The sequence below is a fragment of the Manis pentadactyla genome, chromosome 3 (genome assembly GCF_030020395.1).
Source record: "Manis pentadactyla isolate mManPen7 chromosome 3, mManPen7.hap1, whole genome shotgun sequence".
NCBI lineage: Eukaryota > Metazoa > Chordata > Mammalia > Pholidota > Manidae > Manis > Manis pentadactyla.
The window spans coordinates 65,802,680-65,823,964 of NC_080021.1; the positions used below are offsets into that span (position 1 = coordinate 65,802,680).

At 35.8% G+C, this 21,285-nt stretch overlaps 1 protein-coding gene across 8 annotated transcripts in view; it reads left to right on the forward strand.

Moving 5' to 3' along the window:
• EYA1 (EYA transcriptional coactivator and phosphatase 1) overlaps positions 1 to 21,285 on the forward strand; it is a 346,202-nt gene that overhangs the window by 227,976 nt on the left and 96,941 nt on the right. For 7 of the 8 annotated variants that reach the window (XM_057497983.1, XM_057497982.1, XM_057497985.1 and 4 more), the window contains 3 exons: positions 1,724 to 1,861; positions 19,172 to 19,254; positions 19,675 to 19,861. In XM_057497983.1, coding sequence (XP_057353966.1) covers positions 1,724 to 1,861; positions 19,172 to 19,254; positions 19,675 to 19,861 — 408 coding nt within the window. The remainder of the gene's footprint in view (positions 1 to 1,723; positions 1,862 to 19,171; positions 19,255 to 19,674; positions 19,862 to 21,285) is intronic. The other variant, XM_057497984.1, reaches the window with a different exon arrangement.

The following is a 21,285-nucleotide window of genomic DNA, read 5'->3' on the forward strand; positions in this document are numbered from 1 at the left end:
TGGCAGCCTTCTCCGCATTGCTTGCTCGTGAAGGAAGAACACACAGTTTAGGGTTTTTAACTGCTGTTAGTCATGGTCCAGATGGTCTTAGAAGACTTCCTGCAAGGGCTTGTACCCCTTGACTTTTTTCCTCACACTCTGTAAGGAAAGATAGGCAAGTCTTTTCATAGTAAGAACTGTGCATCAGGGGGAAGAAGAGCTCACACTCCTTCTCACTGAATCTCTGTAGTCAACCATGTGATGGGTTTGCCAGCTTGTGGCAGTCGTCATGAAACTAGAGGTAACAGAGGCCATTTTTCTATCTCTTTCTACTTTCCCCTACATGTTCTTATCACAAAGATTACCACCCTGAACCTTCAGACTAAAAACAAAGGTGGTACAGGTGAAGGTTGGAAGCAGATCATTACAGCCTCAAATGGAGAGAGGAAGGGAGCTTCTGGAGCCACTGAGCCACCTGTTGGGCAGGTGTGTTGCCAGGGGCCACTTATGAGTATGGGTTATTAACTGGGTTGAGATTGCTTATACAGGGAGACTTATATTTTTTTAAATGTTAAGGTTACGTTAAGACTTAAATGTTAAGGTCATGTTGCGGTTATTTAGAGATACTCCAGGAATTAGAGTAGGCCCTCTCGGCCAAGAGTCAGATTCTTCCACTGCCTTAGGAAAGTTACCTAACTTCATTCTACTGAAGAAATTCCCCTAAAATGGAAATAAACAGTGAGGCTACTGTGTATTCTAGATGACAAAGATATTATTTATCTTAAATGCAAAGTAAAATTATTCAAAAATGTGAATTCCCTTGGCAGAAAGTTTTCCTCCTTTCCCTCTGTGGGAATTAAGGACAGTTGTTAACTCTCATGACTGTCTTTAATTATGATCCAGGGCTGAGCCCTGTACAACACTGCCAAACCCAAGTTCTGAAATTAGCATGTCAGCCTTTGGCTTTGGGAAGTATTTGGGGGCCACAAATATATTGTTTTAATATTATGATATGATGAAAATAAAGAGTACTTTAGGCTATACTTGAAGCAATTTTATCTAAATAAATACTTGAAACAAGGGAAACACTGGTTCACTTTACTTGTTTATAAAACACTGCTGTTCTGCAGGATTCAGTTCTTTAATATTCTACTTCTCTTGTGCTCACTTTCTGGTAGGATATGGGTATTTGGGAGAAGGTTTTCTCCTGTGTTGCTTAGTTTAATGCCCAATATTGCTTCCTCTGACTTCAAAATGAGTTGTCTACTAAAATCATCTTTGTGGTAAAAGAGTAAGGGGAAAAAAAAATGTGAGTCTAGAAACTCTAATTAATCACTTTAAAAAACAAAGACTTTGATTTTGATACTAATCCATATAACAACTTTTGGAATAATTTAGTTAAAGTTTAACTATGGCTGTTTCTTGACTATAGAGGAGATGAACTTAAGCTCTTGTAAAACAGTAAAACTAAATATGAAAATATCACTGGAGTTACAAAATATAATTCAGGGAAACAAGAAGAAAGAACAACATGAGTAGGCATGCAAATCTGTAGCTCTCCCTTTTTTTTTTTAATTGAAGTTAGAGTTCAGGGTATTTCACTCTAAGCATGTATACCCTTGACTACTGAGGAATATTGATTCTCTTGGGAAGCATTTGTGACTGAATAGTTGTGGGAGTGTTTTGGTGTATTTACCAGCTTTTGAAAATGAACAGACAGATAAGCTATCACTAACTGATTTAGGTGCATTGTGGGCAGGCATCAAGACCGAAGGTGGATTGTCACAGTCTCAGTCAGCTGGACAGACAGGATTTCTCAGCTATGGCACAAGCTTTGGTACCCCTCAACCTGGACAGGCACCATACAGCTACCAGATGCAAGGTCTGTATACACACTGGCATAGCTCTTTGCATTAACCCTGTAGGTCAGCAGTTGCTTTCTAACACAGTATCCCATGTTCTGCATTAGTAGATAATGGTGGAAAGTGGGCTGAGCTCAGAGGCAAGATGCTGGTTCTAGTTTGGCTCTTCACTTGCCCAAACTCCAAGCCTAAGTTTCCATATTTATAATGTTGAGTTTCCACCTTTATAATATTGAGAGACAGAATGATCTCTGAGTTTCATCTCAAAAAGCTCTAAAATTCTTTGTAAAGTTGAAGTTTTCTGCCTTTCCTTCTATCAATTAAGAAAAGGAATGAAAAATCCCTGAAGTCACTGATGTAAGTGGTTGTGGTTTGATATATTCTAAAACGTCTGGCACTTGGTGCTACCAAACAACCTTCTCAAAGGGCTGTTCCTTATTTTCATCATTAGAGCTCTAGAAATAGAGTATGGGATATGTGTTAATTAAATGATCGACCAAAGACCAGGGGATCAACCTGACAGCCACTTAATGCACCTTCAAGATACTGCTTCCAAGGACCAGTCCCTGGATTCTGATGTTGAAACTATAGACAAAACATAATGTAAGTGACAGTCAGATGGAAGGACAGCTGAAAGTTTACACTGTCAAAGCTGTTTTCAAGAATACATAGGAATTACTACAAATAGCACATACTCATGCAAAATAATTAAATAGTTCTCACATAATTTAAGCATCCTCCTAATATATTGTTGTTACTAGTACACATCTGTTTAACAAATCATATTTGGCCTCTTAATAGTGCCAAACTGTAATTGAATTAATTCCCTGATCACTACTTTTTGATTGAAGGGTTCTTTTTATAGTTTTTGTCTTTTATATTTTATTACATTAAAAATAGTTGTTGCAGATAAATTAGAAATACAAAAAAACAAAAATAATTATAATCAAATATCCCATACATTTATTATCACTTTGATATATATTCTTCTAGATAATGCAGTATGGGGCCATATTGTATAACATAGTATTGCAACCTGTATTTACAGTAATAAATATATTTTGAAAATCTTTTAATCTCAATAAATTCTATTCCACAACATAATTTTAGTGGCTGCATGGTATCGTAGGTGTATCTTATTTAACCAGTTTCCCATTGGACATCTGGAAGAGTGCTATGAACATTTTATGTGCATCCTTAGTTATCTCCTTTGGATACATTTAAGTGTGGAATTATTAGGTAAACTGTTTTAATCTCCTTTAAGTATTTGTTACATATTTACACAAGGGCTGTGTGTTAGTGTGCATACATTGGATAGTTAAAAAATTGTCATTTCGGTAGGTATAAGACTACTATGTTTTCATATGCATTTTTTTTTAATTGAGAAGATAAACCATTTTTTCTTTTCTTCCTTGGCAGTGTTCATCTTCATCTTATTCTTATATTAAACTTATATTAAAGGTTCTTAAACTTTCTTTTATTGAAATATGGTTTATATACAATATATTGGTTTCAAGTATATAATGTAATGATGATTCAACAGTAATTTACATTATTAAATGCTCACCCTAACTTTTGTAATATTTTGTAGATATACTTTCAGTTCGTTATTTTTAAGGGCTTTCTTTTTTTCCTGTGCAAGAAACTAAAATTATATGGGACCAGATCCATTAATTTTTTTGTATTTTGTTCAGCGTTTGGTATAAAAGTCCTGAGTTATAAAATTGTGATATATTTGGCATCTATGAATGAAAACAACCCTACAACAGACAGCATGTATTGTTAGAAGGATGCTACTTATATGCTTGATTCCAAAACTTTAATGCTGTCCTGGAAGAGAACTATGTTTCCACACATGTTGAATATCAGTTGAATAAAGGGATAAAAAGAACAGAAAGTGATAATGAGACTTCATTAATAAATGTCATAGTCCTAGGCTTTAGTAGTGAAATTAATCATAAGGCAAACAAGGTCTGATTGTAGAGCTTTCATTTGTGAAGGGGAGAGACAGTAGGCAGCAAGCAATTAATTGCACAATTGCAGAGTCTTCCAAGAGCTGTAAGGGAAATAAGCAGGGCACCATGCTAGGTGCCAGGCTCCACCAGGCACCCAGGTCTGGAGGAGAAGCAGGTCTTTAAAGATCAGAAGGAAACAGGTGAAGTGCGCTCCTGAGTGGAGAGCTACCTAAATGTGTGCTTTCTGGGCCTGTACCCATCTGCAGCCTCTCAGCTACCAGTCTGCAATGAGCTAAGTCCAGAAAGCATTTAGAATGCTTTAAGAGTTAAGCATTTAGAAACTTTTAGGGTAGGTTGATAGTAAGTGTTATGTTGGTTAAATTAAATAATAATTTTAAGAAATGGGACTTTTGCTCTCTCTAGGTCTTTTTCTTTTTTGTTGAATTCCTTTAGTAGTATATTACTGTTTCTGTATTTTGCTAAACTGTCACTCTGGGAAGGATTAGGGTTAAAAAACTGGTCCTGCACATTAAAGAGTTTGAGAAATACTGTATTTGAGAGTTACTTTCATCTTACTGTCCTCTCAGATCAAAAGCTTATTAAGCAGAAACAGCTCCTAAGAGGACTAACCAGCTATCAGTATAAATACAGTGTTAGAATAGAAGAGTGGAAATGGAGGAGAAAAGAAAGCTAATGGGGAAGAAAAGAACTCTTTAAAGAAGAAATAAGGGCCAAATATAGAATGACTTTTCTACCCATAGGTTTCATTGCACCTGGACTCATTGGCTAGTGCATTAAAATCTTTTGTGTTTTTGTGTGGCCTCTGGTTGAATGCTAGTTCCAGGGGGTATCTTAAAACCCATTTTCCATGACTGAGATGTTATTGTCTGTGGATATATCTATAATGGCGCTTGACTGAATTTTAGATTATTAGATGTAATACGACTTTTGCATATCAAGCTAGATAATATGCTATCAACTTGAAACTTAACTTTCCAGGGTGGTGATGGATAGTGATATATAATATGCCATGGAATCCCTGTGGCCAGATATGAATAAATAAATTCTGATTAATATGTATTTAAATATTAAATTCACTAAGTTAAAATGCTTCACCTTTATTAAATGATTTTGTGTAATGTCTTATGAAATTCTATTGACCTTTGAGTACTTTTTTTAATGTCTTTTTTCAATATAAAAATTTCTACAATGTCTAAAGTTACTTTCCAAAATTCTCCAAATTCTCTTACCTGTAATGAATAAGTAATTTTTGCTTATATCAATATCATCTATTAAAAATCTGTAGAATCCTGATGAGAGTATATGTACTTTAATGATTTAGAAGTATTTTACCTACCTTTTCTTCTCACCCTTAAAATATAAGGAATGAAGATTATTTATTCAGAGAGTTTAGCTACTAGAATTTCATAATAGGATTTCGAAATACTAGAAGAAATAATCTGGTAACCTTGATGATTCAAACAAACTGAAATATGTAATTTACTGTGTGATACTGATGAATTTTAATAAAATTTATGATGACCTCTTTGGTTCTATCAGACTTAGAAGGACAGGACTAAATGGGTAGTGAAATCTTGCACTCTGGTTAATAGTATGAGTTCTAGAGTCAGACTGTCAAGCGGACCCGCCATTGCTCTGTGGGCTTTCCTCATAGGGCTTGACTCCTTCACATCTCCATTTCCTGATCTCTAATATGGGGATAATATCATCTTCTACCACAGTAGTGTTGGGAGATTAAATTGAGATTATCCGTGTAAACCAGTGTGACCAGCATCTGGCACGTAGTAAGAACTGAAATGGTCGCTTCATCTTTCTGCTTTCCTTGTGGTTACTCTTAATTATTATTATTGTCCAGCTTTCTGCAATAGTTCCAAATTAGGAACCATTGCCTAAGTGCTCTCTCCCTCGCATTCCCTCAGAGAAGATAAATGACATATATGTAAAAAATTTAATACATACACAATATCATATATATTACCAGAAAAAAGTACTCCAAGGACTCAGTAACCAAATAAGCACAACAAAAAAAGAGCCAGATCTAAGTAATGTCCCGGCAAAAAAGGAACCTCACCATCAACAAACGTCAGGCTGTTTGCACATGATATAAACATTAAGGAAGAAACAAGAGGAAACAGCCAAGAATGCGAAGAAGAAAAATCGGGACAGAGAGAAAGCTGAGTCAGCAGCAGTGGTACTGGGTGTTGGAAAGAGGGAAGCATTGGATGCACAGAAGGGCCCTAGACAAAGAGAGAGATTGAGTTGTACAGTGGTGGGAAATGAAGCGGTGTCAACCAAGTCCCTGTGCCTCAATAATCCTTGCAGTCCCATCTCTACTTTGAGAAGAACTGGTGGAAAAAGAGGAATAGCCATTTAAATACCAAATTGTTTAGTTCAGAACCAAAATTAGGGAAGAAAGTAAGGATGTGACAAGCTTTGCTGTAATAGACATGGACAACTCTAGTACCCATGCAACAAAATAAAATAACCTACAGTTATTCAGTACTTATTACATGCCAAGGACAATTCTCATTATTTATGTATATTGTCTTGTTTAATCCTTGCAACAAACATGAGCAGTAACCTTAAAGGATAAGAACCTGATAATGCTGAAGAATATATCACAATGGAGAATGGTTTAGAACTGCCAGACACTGCCATGTTGTAATACACTTAAATTATAATAACTATAGGGGAGGCTCTTATAGGTAACTAAAGAAAGAAAAAAAAAACAAAAAGACAGTTGTCCATAGTGTACACAGGCATACCTCAAAGATATTGCCAGTTTGTTTCCAGACTGCCCCCGTAAAGTGAATCAAATTAAGTTTTTGGTTTCCTAGTGCATATAAAAGTTATATTTCCACTATACTGTAGTTTGTTAATTGTACAATAACACTGTCTAGAAAACAATGTACATACCTTAATTGAAAAATACTTTATGACTATAAACTGCTGACCATCATCTGAGCTCTCAGCAAGCTGTAATGGTTTTGCTGGTGGAGGGCCTCGCCTCGTTGTGGACGGCTGTGGACTGAGCAGGGTGGTAGTTGCTGAAGGCTGAGGTGGCTGTGGTAATTTCCTACAGTAAGACAGTAATAAAGTTTTCCTCATCCATTGACTCTTCCTTTCACAGTTTCTCTGTGTTGTGTGATGCAGTTTGATAGCATTTTACTCCCAGTAGACCTTTTTTCTAAATTGGAGTCAATCCTATCAAACTCTACCACTGTTTTATCAACTAAAGTAGTGTTCTAACGCCTTTCTTGTTAAGGGCTAATGAAGCTGGTCATTTAAAGCCAGTGCTTTAAATTTCATTCCAACAATCTCCATAGTCTGTTCACCAGGAGTAGATTCCATCTCAAGAAACCATCCATAAGAAGCAACCCCTCATCCATAAACATTTTGTCGTGAGATTGCAGCAATTCAGTCACATTTTAAGGTTCCACTCCTGATTCTGCTTCTCTGTCTATTGCTTCCATATCTGCAGTTACTTCCTCTACTGAAGTTTTGAACCTCTGAAAGTCACCCATGAGGGCCGGAATCAACTTCTTCCAAACTCCTGTTCATGTTGATAATTTGACCTCTTCCTATTAATTATGATTGTTTTTTAATGGCATCTACAATAGTGAATCCTTTCCAGAAGTATTTGTTTGCTTTGCCCAGATCCATCAGAGGAGTCACTATCTATGGCAGTGACAGCTTTACAAACTATGTTTCTTCAATAAGACTTGAGAGTTGAAATGACTCCTGGGTCCATGAGCTGCAGAATGGATGTTGCATTAGCAGGCAGGAGCAACAACATTAATCTTACACATCTCTATCAGATCTTGTGGCCAGATACATTGCCAATGAACAGTAATACTTCAAAAGTAATTTTTTTTTTCCTAAGCAGTGGTCTAATAGTGGGCTTAAAATATTCAGTGAACCATGTCACAAACTAATGTGCTGCCATCCAGGCTGTTTGTTTATAGAGCACAGACAGAATAGTTGTAGCATCATTCTTAAGGGCCCCAGGATCTTTGGAATGGTAAATGAGCATTGGCTTCAAATTAGATTATCAGCTGCATTAGCCCCTAACAAAAGAGTCCAGCCTGTCCTTTGAAGCTTTGAAGCCAGGCATTGAGCTGTCCATAGAAAGTCCTAGATGGCATCTTCTTCCAATATAAAGGTTGTTTGTTTGGTCTACATTGAAAATCTGTTTAGAGTAGCCATCTTCATTAATTATCTTAGCTAGGCTTCTTTTTTTGGATAACTTGCCACAGCGTCTCTATCAGTGCTTGTACTTTTATGTTGCAAAAAACACTTCTTTCCTTCAGCCTCAAGAACCAACCTCTGTTACCTTCAAACTGTTCTTCCACAGCTTCCTCACCTCTATGAGCCTTTGTAGAATTGAACGGAGTTTTGGCCTTGCTCTGCATTAGGCTTTGGCTTGTGGGAATGTTGTGGCTAGTTTGATCTTCTATCCAGACCACTAAAACTTTCTCCATATTAGCAACAAGGTCGTTTTGCTTTCTTATTATTCATGTGCTTGCTGGTGTAGTGCTTTTAATTTCCTTCAAAAAACTCTTTTCCTTTGTGTTCACAACTTGGCTGTTTGGTGCAGGAGGCCTAGCTTTCAGCCTATCTCAGCTTTTGACATGTTTTTCTCATTAAGTTGAATTATTTCTAGCTTTTAATTTAAAGTGAGAAACCTGTGATTCTTCCTTTCACTTGAACACTTACTGGCCACTGTAGGATTATTAATTGGCCTAATTTCAATATCACTGTGTCTCAAGGCACAGGGAGGCCTGAGGAGAGGAAGAGAGGTGGGGAAACGGTAGTCATAGGTTGGAACACACACATTTATCAAAGGTCATTGTCTTATAGGGGCCTGATTTGTGCACCGCAAAACAATTACAATAGTAAGACCAAAGATTACTGATCACAGGTCACCGTAACAGATATAATGGTGAGAAGTTTGAAACAATGCAAGAATTACCAAATTGTGTCACAGAGACATGAAATGAGCAAGTACTGTTGGAAAAACCTGCTAAGTGTAATAAAGCCTAATAAAATGAGGTATGCCTTTATTTTCTGAAGGGCAGATTTGCTCTTTAAACTGAGACATTGCTTTACACAATTAGTGAGAGAACTAGTCAAACATAGCAGTTCATGAAGTTCCAGAAAAAATTTATTTTGAGAACTCATTTCTGAGCAATGTCTTTACTTTAGCCATTTCACGGCACTTAACAGTCAAATTTACTTGGCAATTTGTAGGCCTTTTGCCACTGCCAAGTCTTGTGAACTAGGACAGCCTTGGTGTCCTCATTTGGTCCAGGTGACCCTTCTGGATCCTTCCAGCTCCAATGTTCAATGCTTTTATTATTGCAAGCTTCCATGGATCTAACACATGCCATTTTAAGCCAAAGAACTACCAGATTTTCATTTTATATACAATAATACTGAAAACTTATGAAGGAAACCCTCAGAGACTGGAGAATCTGATTGCTTTTACTTTTGCCACACTATCACTAGAAAATTTCATTTCTGCTTTAATTATCTCTTTTGTACATCCAGTAAAAGATTAGAAATATATCTGAGGAAGACAAAATATTTGTTTGTAGACAACTGTAGAGTTCACCCACTGGAGGTGGTGAAACACTGTTTGTTTTTCACACCTTCCTGCTCCCAGGGTTAGCCTCAGTGTTTTTGAAAGAAGTTTTGGAATGGTGTTTTTAAAAGTAAGAACGTTTTTTCTTCACACACCATTGGTAAACCTTATGTTAATGAGTTATCTGAGTGGGTGAGTGTGGATGGACGAAGGGTGCCTGGAGATCTCAGGGTCATTTGTGCAAATGGCCTAGGTAGTGTTTTCAGTACTGCTCACCAATAAAAGGGCTCTGACAGCTAGAGTGAAGAGGGGATGTGTGTACATACATGTACCAAGAGTAAGAAAACTGCTTAGGGGAAATTGCTTCAGTCTTTGATTTACTGACCAGTTTCACAGAATATCTGCCCAATGTGTCATTAACAAGTTTAGTTACAATTTTTTTTTAATGCAGGTCCCTGAGCTGTTTCTGGCATCACCATTCCTTTATTCCTAGATTCCATGCAATACAGACTTACAGTTCTATCTGCCACAGCAAACACTGTGTTCATAATTTTGAGGCTGAGCCATAGGAAGAAAATGACATTTGTTTAGCAATCAGGAAGTGCAAAAGATTTTTACACATGAAAAATTAAAATTTGGTTGGGTCACTTCACTGGTTAAGTCTCAGCTTTGGGGAAAGCCCAGCTTTCCATGATAACTTAGTTCTGTTGATGCTAGAGAGCTTCAGGCAGTGATCACCATCACCCCTGTGTTCATCTCCAGGGTCTTAGAGTATGTCTAAAATATACAGATGTTTGTCAGAGGCAGAGTGATCTATGTCACAGTGAAAGTTAGAAATTAAGACTCACAAAGACTTGTTCTCTTCATTTGGAGAAATGAATTTGGAATTCAGCATGATCAGAATCTTGGTCAGTTTCTTACCATAGTATGTTCAATTCTGTCTCCCCTTGCATCCATACTGGTAGGTGGAGCTGATCGGACATTTCACAGAATCGGGGTAGCGGGAGAGAATGCTTTTGTGAGTGTTTTATTGCCCAGTGATGGTGCAGGACATTCCTGTCATTCTGCACTGAGAAGGTGTCAGGATTCGCCGTGATAGATGGGGGGGGGCTACACAGATGCACATGCACGAAACCCAGAGGCCTCTGGAAATTCCGCTTTGTTTATTTTCCTTTAGGCTTTATTGCTCTCATGTAGAAAAGAAAATTCTATCTCCCTCTTTGTATATTATGTTGTTTGTTCTGTTAAAGAGATTGGGGTTCAAACCAGTGAGGAGAAACAACAAATAAGAGCAGAGGTTTGTCAAAGGGTGTGTGGCAGGGTGGACACGTTGTAACTTTGTGCCTCACTTATTTGGGGCTCATTATGAAATGGAAATGATCTAATAATAGCCAGTAATAACCGAATAAGGGAAACCACCCTTGTTCCCTTTGTTCTGTCTGTACAAACAGTACATTTTCAAATGTACAGCCAAAGTGTTTTGGTGCATTAATTGTATAAAACCTCAGATCTGCTTAGCGAAATGTACTATTAAAAGTTTTTTGTTACTTATTTCTCAAATGGGGCATCAGTAGACTCCAAAATTATGGTTTTAAGAAAATAGAAAATATATCTTCAACTTTTTTTATAATCTACTATAATAAAGCATTTGAGATCTGCACTTTCTGGCATAAAATGACCTGACAGAGTTGGAACTGAAGAATACCTAGTGCAGCTTCTACTGATGTTCAAAATTTATCTTTATTTGCTTTGCCAATCTGCTCATATTTATATTTTAGTTTTGTGGCCTTTTGCACTCTAGAATTTTTCTTTTTTTGCTTAAGTTGAATTTTCAAAAGTAATATTCCATTTCAGTTCTTATGGTATCTTGTGCTATTTCAAGTGACAAGTGTTGAAAATTGTATGAAGGTCTTTTGAAATCCAGTTATAGCAATAATTAACCAGTGATCAATACCAATTTTATTGTCTAGATGAGTTTTTAAATTAAAATATATATAAATTGATACAGGGAAATGTAAAAGCTTTGCCATCTTTATTACCTAAGTTAAAAATGCTCTTTGAAATATAAAAGCTATTACTAGGGTAAAAAGGAAAGCCTAGTCATTTGAAATCCTTCGTATAAGGAAGGGGGAAAACTTTGGTTTTAAATAGCCCATCTGGCCTTTGGAGGCTTTTCCCTGGGGGATCTGTGCTAACTTCTGCCACATAGATCGCACCCGATGATGGACATAGCCCATGGCAAAAAGGCCAGGCAAGGAAAGCAAATGGACTTCTGTGAAAATACACGAGGGACAGATAGCATCCTGCTTGCCGAGTAAGTGCTAGAAAACGCTCTAAAACATGGGAAGTACAGACAGGCCCCAGCAGGTCCAGCATTCTTATGTTGACTGGGATTCTGGTTTTTAATGTGACTCCTTGTTCTCTGTGAAGTAGACCTTTGACCTACACATTACCCTTTTTGTTTTTAAGTGTTTTGAAGTTATAGCTGTACAATGTTCTCCAGGTTATATCACACAAAAAACTTTGATTTAATATTTTAAATTATGTTATATATCAATATACACTAGGTTCTTAACTATGGAAAAATACAAGGGATTTATCACTAAAGGTTTTAAGGAGTTGGTTTATTTTTTAATTGCAATTGCTTAGCACCTATAGAACTAGGTGGCCCACACAAGGTCTTCTAGTAAGACTGTTTCTTGTTTGTTACGGTTGACAAGATCACCACCCTTTCTCTGTAGGAACCCCTGTCAGTGACAAAATATATGATAGACAAGAAGAAAGTGAAATTTTTGTGATACACTATCCTGGGTAACTTCAAATAACTTACTTCTAAAATTATTTACTAGCCTAAAAGTGAGTTACAATGAAGAAGTCTTTTGGAAGTGAGATAGTTCGCTTCCAAATTTATTTATTAAATTTCTCAGGGGACTTGTCTCTACCCTGTGTGTGTCTGTGATGTTTGTGACAAAAATTAATACCACGTTTCATAATATACAATTCACTTTTGATGTAACTGAATCAGAAAATCTAAAAGGTGGATTCAGCATGGTAGAGTAGAAAACAGTGGCCTAGAAGTGGGGATAATGATAGTTCGCTAGCTGGGAATCATTGGACAAGGAAATTACCATTCTCTCTGAGACATGGAAAATGACAAGAATCCTGCCTCAGCTACCTCGTGTACTTATATGGGAAATAACATGAGGAAACAGATGTGGAAATACTGAAATATAAATAAATGTACCCTAACACATAGGAGTTATTGCATTCTGAATTTGAAATTTTTCATATGCAAGCAAGTCTCTAATTTTCATTAATATACCCACAATACTACAATATCTGAGCTGACATAGTTAGCCTCTCAGGAGGCCTGTATCATACCAAAAGTCAGTGCTCTGTTAGGATGCCCATGTGATATACAAATGTGACATCTTTGTACCATCTCTGAAGTCTGTGGTGCTCAGATCTACAATCAGTGAGATTTTCTGAGCTGTTCAAAATACATGATAGACAATTTAAGATTTCACTTGATGTAAAACTTTGGTGGGTTTTCTTTCTGGAGACTCAGAAATATTTAGTTTTTCCTAATTTTGTAATTAAAGTACATACAATAAAATGCACAAATCTTAGAGTACAGCTTGATGAATTTTGATATGTATATACATTCCTATAACTATTGCCCAGATCAAGATATATTTTAAATCCCAGAACTATTTTAAATCCTTCCAGAAGGTGCTTATAGGTTCTGCATTTAATTTTAATTTAAAACTAAAGTAGTGATTATAATTTTTTTTTAAGATAAGCCTTCTTACACCATCTAGTTTACCAAACAGCAAAGTGTGTGCCCTCTAGATCTGAGAAATAACACAATTCATATTTGTTTTTCCTTTCATTATTCTCCCTTTCATTGCTGAACAAAGGATGTTGAGAGAGATTTTTCTCTCCTGATACCAGTTGGCCTTCAACTCTCCCTTCCAAACTGCGCATCACCACCAAAAAATAAAAAGTTATAGAAATGCTTCCTCCTGTCCCTAACCTGATTCTTTATGTTGGTCTTATTCTTGCCAGACCCCTTTTATCACTTACCACAATGGACTGAATTCTCAAGCCCCAGTTCTGTCTTGCTCTTGAGCCTAGATGAGACCCATCAGAGGCTTGAGTCAGATACAGTTTATCCATCTCTAACTGAGGTGGGCAGGGTAAATGTGACACACGAACTGAAGTAACTTATGGTAGGATGAAAACAAGACTAATGAGGGCTTGTTTAGTATTGTTCTAATGAGGTTGTTTATGATACCAGTGATTTGTAGCTAGAATTACCAGAAGGTGAAATCTGTGCAGAGAGGAATAATCAGGAAAGAAAGGATTTAAGCCAGGCCTTGAAGGATGTGGCATGGGACTGATAGAATAGACGGAAGCATTAAATAAAAGGTGCAAGAAGAGTTTTCAGGCTAACAGTGGCCCCGCAATGTTAATCCAGTGGGCTCTGGAGAGGATATACAAGATTACATAAACGACTCAGATCTATAATATAAATTTTATAGTTTACTCTCAGTGACTTGATCCTAATGGAGAAAGAAGCCTGTTTTTCCTGGTCATATCCTGCCCTTTCTCCTTTATAATGTCCACGTTCGAGTCTCGTTTGCGGCAGCCTCCTACACCAATGTGCCTCTCCTGCTGGGCTGCAGAGAGCAGGACGTGGGTTTAGCAGCTAAGCTTTCTTGGGAGCGTCGTCATTGCTGTTTTGCATTTGCTTTGTGGTGCTCTCAACTTCATGGAGACGCGTCTGATAGTATTGGCACCAAATCTGCGTCAGGTTCGCTATCAAAGTGGGGCCCTCTACTCCCTATAAGCTTTAGCCCAGTTTAAGGATCAAACCCCGACAATAGCTTGAAGAAACTTCCATTCTGTGAATACTTGATGAGTGTGATTACTTTCTTAGTAGAAAAAGAAAGCTTGTACTGGTTACATGTTTTTTAAGCAGTTGCTAAAACTCCTACTGAATTGGTACTAAATAAAATATAGTGGTACTAAAAACTAGGTCCTATATAGGTGTTTGGCAAACCTGAGGACTTTCAGAGCACACCCTCCTGCTCCTGCCTCAACAACATGGTGATTCCTCTCTGTGAGGAGGAGCCCAGATATGTGCCTTATAAAAAGCACCTTCTGATGATTCTGTGGTCATTTATTAGCCATATGTTGGTTTAAAAAAAATGTGTATGAAAAGAAGATGAAAAAATCCCTGGTTACTTTGAGAGGAAGTATACTGTGGAGATTAAGAGCTTCAATTCTGGAGCCAGCTGGCCTGGAATTGAATCCCAGGTCTATCATATTTATTTATAATCTTGGACAGTTTGTTCATCTGTAAAATGGGATATAACAGTATGTACCTCATGGGTGTTGTGAGGGCTCAGTGAGCTATAAAATATAAAATACTTTATGTGGGCCTAGCTAGGAGTTACCACTCAATAAATTTTAAGTACAGTTATTTATTCTTGTCACTTCTATTTTACTTCCAATACATTTTTCTTAATCCTATAGAAAAGAAAACTTTAGTGAATTTCATAAAGCAATATAGAATAGGTTAAGAGGGCATGAGAGAACATTGTATAGACTTTGAAACAAGACAGAGCTATGCTATGTTTGAATTTCACTTGTACCCCATGGGAAGTTGTATTGTCTTAACCCTCTGTTTTCTTATCTAAAAAATGGGAATATTGATGCTTGCTACAGTACTGAGTTGTTATGGAGTACAGATAAGCATGTGAAAGGTGAACATACCCCTAATGTATAGTAAGTACTCAAAGGATGTTATCTATTTTTAGTGTTATTATAATATGTATAACTTGTATTGTAAATTGTATAATTTGTATAATACACAAATGCTGGGGATATTTGTATAAGTTGACTATAAATGTCTAGTTATTTAATAAGCTCTAAGGTTTCTTTTAAGCCCACTTGATAGGGAAAGGACTAATTAGTTTAAATATAATTAGTATTTGTTAATTTGTGTTAACTGCTTAACTAATTACTAATTAATTGATGCTAATTAGCTTAAATACTGACTAGTAAGTCATGAGTATATATGTTAATATGTACATATGTACATAATAGCTCTATGTATATAATATATGCATATCATTCATAGGTAGAGTCAGTACCCAGCTTTAGGAGGAAAGAGAAGAGGAATTCAGGAAGGTTTTTCTGAGGAAAGGGCTTTCTAGTTCATGCTGAATTGTGACATTGATTAGAAATTAGCCAGGATACAATGGGAGGAAGTCAAGGGCAAAGAGTAGCCTTGAGAACTGCACATTGCCTCCCTGAAATTAAGGGGATGCATGCAGTTGGAGTTACTGAGAAGAGACCAAAGAAATCCAAGAGAGAAGCTGGAGCCAGACCAGGGCTAACAAATAAAGTCCTGGTAATGAGTTTAAATTCTCTCCTAAGGGCAATAGGGAGCCTCTAACAGTTACTTTTGTAAGGAGGGGAGTGAAAAGATATGCACATTAGAGCAACCGTTTCAGTGCCTTAGTGGAAGGTGAACTGAAGAAACCAGGTGTGGGTGGGCAGGGAAGTGGAAAGGAGGCTATGGCAGAAATCCAGGACTGATGGCTAGACTAAATCATAGTTCTCTTTCTGTAAGTCTTCCATGAAGGCTGGTGGGGTGGCCCTGCAAAACTGATTCTGGTGATGAAGCATTGATATTGCCTGAGCCTGATTCCCTAATATATGCGCCTCATCCTGAAAGTAAGTTAGATCCTTTTGGAAGTTGCATTCAGTGTCCTAGGCCACTGGAGTGCCATTAAGCTCCTGCTCTAGCATACTAAATGGAATGGAATCTCAGCCTATAGTCAGCCAGTAAATGAGTATAACTTATGTTGAAGTCCAGCTATTGTACAGTCTTAGAAGTAGCGTTAGGTCTGGAAAGTCACTTGGGTACCATTTAGAGTACTGAACTGTGATTTACTTGGGCATACCTCATACCTCAGTGGCCTCTATGTGCCAGTATAGCTTCCATGTCTTTTTCTACTTTGTTCCAAGGAATAACTTATGGAATGAAAACATCCACTTAAAAAGTATATTTTCTGTATATTATTCATTTTCTTAGTGGTTAGGGATTACTGAGGTTAGTATTTATTGTTCAAAAATGTGTAGTATAAATGAAAGTAGCAAGTCATAACCTAAAGCTGTGTAGTTTAAATGGAAATAACAAGTTATAACCCAAAGTAATTTTTCCTATCAAGTGTATATAATAGTTAAAAAATACATTGATATTCATGTTGATATCATCCAAAAGAAATTTAAAATTTATGTTCAGGAAGTTTTTTACATGCTCATTATAAGTTTGCTTTGCTTTATATATAATATCAATATTAATTATTTGCTGATCTACAAATACATCAACTGTGAGTCATATGCCCGTGAAGTCCAATTATAAAATTGATGTCAATCTGGTAAGTCCTATGAGATCCACAACTATGTCTTAGTCATCTTTTTATCCCCTTGTAATTATCACCATGGGCCCAGAATTTAATACATGTTTAATAAGTATGTGATTGCCACATGCAAATGAGCATTTATATGGGAAGCTGGTCTCACAAGACCCAAGTGTTCACAGTGGAATAAATATTAGTGTGAGAGCTCTCTTCTTATCTGTGACAGGTGTTCTGGGAACTTTGAACAGTGAGTATTCCCTAAAGATAAAAATGAAGAAACTCAAATTTAATCTGTGTGATAACTAAATTTGAAACCATCTTTGGAAATATTTTCCCTTCTTAATAAAAATAACAAATCCTTGGATCAAGTTTTCAAAGTTATGCTTGATAAATAGGAAAAAAATTTTAGATAAGCAAAGAGACTGCCATATTTATCTGGTTTAGGAAAGTAAAAAGGGGAAGACACACATAAATACACTGAGAAATTTTAGAAATGTTTACTGGAAGAAACTAATAGTTCCTAACATTTGTGTGATATTATAGATAGTTCTTTGGGCTTTCTAAAACATTGCCTCATTTGAGCTGTTTAAGAGTTTTTGAAGATAAGGAAGTTGTATCTTAGAGTGGTTAGATGATTTGTCCAAAGTCCAAATAGCTCATAAGTGTTGAACTGGAAACTATGTTTTCTGACTCATCAGCCAGCATTTAAATGTTCGGTAATAAGTAAATAATTGACACATACTGACTGTCGCATCATATGTGAAGGAATCTGTGAATAGCTGGTTTGCAATGAAACTTCCCCCTTAAACTACCAATACATTTATTGCCTATACCACTCATTTGCCATAAAATTATAATTTTTAAAAACGGTCTTTCTATTTATAGAAACAGCACAGGTTCTGAGTAGAAAATTTTTAAATGTGCACTGGCTTCATGAATATTATGAGACTAATGATTATACTCCTCCATAAATAACATTTCTGAGATTTCTGTGCTTTTTAAAGTGTTTTATGCTTTTAAAAATATTTTGAGTGAGATCACCAAAAACATTTTTTGATATTTTAGTTTTTACTTTAATAATATAGTATGAACATTTTCCCCAGGTCATTATACACCATTATAATACTCTTTCAGCAGCTTCATAGTGCTCCATTTTCTGAATAACACCTATTTGGGGATGCTTTCTATGTTTTGTTATTAGAAACAACACTGAAGAACATCTTTGCTAACTATTCCCTTGTATAAATCCCTACTTTTTTTCCTTTGAGTAAATATCTGGCAATAAAATTGCTGGGTTAAATGATATACAAAATTTCTTAGTTATTGACAGACTAGTCTAATGGAAAGATTGTGCTATTTAAATTCCTGTTTTGCAGCGATGAATGACATTTTTTTCCACATTTGCCAACCCACGATATTGTCTTTCCAAAAATCTTTGCCAGTAAAATTAACAAAAATAGTACATTGTTGCTTTGCATAATTAAACAATAAGATAGTATAATAAGTGGAGGAAGGAACTAAGATGTGCTCATATGTTTATATCCGAGGGTGTTTGTTGCTGAACATATTCAGACCTTCAATAAATACAGTGTTTCCTAGACATGTAAAACATCAAACATTGATTATGTTCCTCTTTGACCTTTTTTTATCGAATACTTCAAGTGCTAACATTTTTTCTTCTGTAAAATAAAATAATCAGCTTTTTCAATGGGCCCTTATAATGCCAAGCACAAGCCTGAAAGCATTTTAAGTTCTTTATAGTAGCGTCATAGATTTTGACTTTGCAAGAACTCTAAAGATCATCTAATCTGATCTCATCATTTTACATTAAGCACATATAATGTAAAGATATAAAAAATCCTTGTGTGTTTTACAAATTAAAATGGAAAGCTCATGTCTAATGTTTTTGCACAGATGTCTAATTTTGCCTGTAGTTTATGAGTTCTATCTCATCATTTTACATTAAGCACATTTAATGTAAAGATATAAAAAATCCTTGTGTGTTTTACAAATAAAAATGGAAAGCTCGTGTCTAATGTTTTTGCACAAATGTCTGATTTTGCCTGTAGTTTATATGAGTTATTCATGTCCTCAGAAGTTTAAACCTCTTTACTCTTTAATCGTTAGTAATATAGTGGAACTAAAATTGTCAGCCATTTTAAGAGAACAGAATTTTTGCCATGGCAATGGATTCTGGTTTTGAAGACAAACCAAATGCATTTGCTGTATCTAAATAATAATAACCTAACTTTGCTTTATCTAAATACCAATTTCCTATAGGCACATTGTTCTGCAAAGTTTAGTCAACCATGTTTCTTTCCATTTTTTTTTTAGGTAGCAGTTTTACAACATCATCAGGATTATATACAGGAAATAATTCACTCACAAATTCCTCTGGATTTAACAGTTCACAGCAGGTAATTTTAAGAGCCAATTTAACTTCAGAAAAAAAATTTAAATGCAACAGATGATTTTCTTATATAAAGAAAGATCTGTTTATATTACACTATAAGTGAGAGCTTACCTAAGCCTCTTAATATATATTTTTTCTTCTAAAAGTCCCTTCTAACAGTCTCATATGGAGAGTTGTTTGGTTTTCGTATTGGTTTAATTTTACCTAGTAATGCATCATGGAAAAGAAGAGATATGGAAGAGTGTTTCTGATCTTACATAAAATTTGCTTGCAAGTCTAAGCACTTCAGTCAGCATATGCTGTGTGCTCCTTTGTGAATTGAGAGAAGACACAGAAACACACATATATTTACAGTCATACTTGGAAAAGTTATCAGTAAGCAGCAGGATGCTGATAGATTATTCTCGTGTGGTTTGATTTGCAGGACTACCCATCTTATCCCAGTTTCAGCCAGGGTCAGTACGCACAGTATTATAACAGCTCGCCATATCCAGCACATTATATGACGAGCAGCAACACCAGCCCAACAACGCCGTCCACAAATGCCACTTACCAGCTTCAGGAACCACCGTCTGGCATCACCAGCCAAGCAGTTACAGATCCCACAGCAGGTAATTATGCTCACTTTATTAGTCCTATAGGCTATATTTCTGGTGGATTAAATGCATTTTTCTACAAGCATATATTCATGCAATGATTGAAGAGTTTTACAAGTTTTGGCAAGACCTAAGTATAAGTCAAACAGCATAATCATGGGATGAACTTTATATTTTTTATCTTCTTAAAAATCTTTGTATGAAGTGTGTAACTTCAAAAGCACATGAAATGGAAATTTTATTTAATTATAAGCATACTCAAGATACATATATAGCTTCTAAGATGCATTACTGTAAAGGTATTGCTATGATTATTAACTATAATTATAGATTACTTGCTCTATTTAATATGAAAATAGATTATTTCACTTCAAATTTAATGTTTATCATCATTAAATATTTTTCCAAAAAAAATCAAATTGCATGAAAGAATTGATCTTGGAAAACAGTGATTCCCCTGGCTCACCCTTTCCTGCTCATAGCCTACTATGAATTTCATAACGATATCTGAGAATGAGCAGTTTTCTTACTTCTGCACAGCCCTCAGTGGGCCCTTTCAATGAAAGTCTATCTCTGGAAATTTTCCTACTGTGTTTTTGATATTTCTTCCTCTTATTAGTTCTTTCTGGAACTCTTCAGATTAATTTAGTCTTTACCTACATTTCTTAGATTTTTTTCTCATACTTCTCACCTCTTTTTCTTAACTTTTTATGTATGTAGCCTTTCCCTTCATGGATTATGAGATGAATTATTATTCTCTAACAGGCAGAGTATTCTTCTTGCCTTTTATTCTTAGAGCCAAGATCTGTTCTTTGTTATAAGTCAGAGTAAAATGGTCTTACATTGAGAGACACATCTGTGACTTTGTGCTCAGTTTGGTAGTTTTGCTGTTTATCGTAAATCACACACACAAAAATTATGTAAATAATGCTAATTTAAATTTTGAATATTTTGACTAGGCTTAGCTTGTAAATGTTAGCAGATGAGCCCTGCAAAACTCTTTTAAGTTTTTAGGATTTCACATTTTCTCATCAATGCATGCAAACACAGTCTTAGGAAGTTAGATCATTCCTAAACTTGTATTCCAACTAATTACAAATACTTTTTCTGCCATACATCTCAGCTCTAAACATTTTTATCTTTGTTCATCATTCCCTTACCTTTTTTAAATAACTAGCTTGATGTAATAGTCTTCACTCAGTTTACATGTATAAATGCAGTATTCATATAACCTAGCATACATCTCTCTCTCCTCTTACTTAGATTTCACATCTATATAATCACACTCAAAATAAACTTCATTATTGAAAGTATTGAATTTATTGTAGAAGTTATTGTGGAATTTCCCTCTCTACTTCTGTAAACTTCATGTAGGCATCATGAGGGAAGAGTGGCTTGTCCCCATTTTAGGGAGATCTTGTGTTTTCACATGAACCATA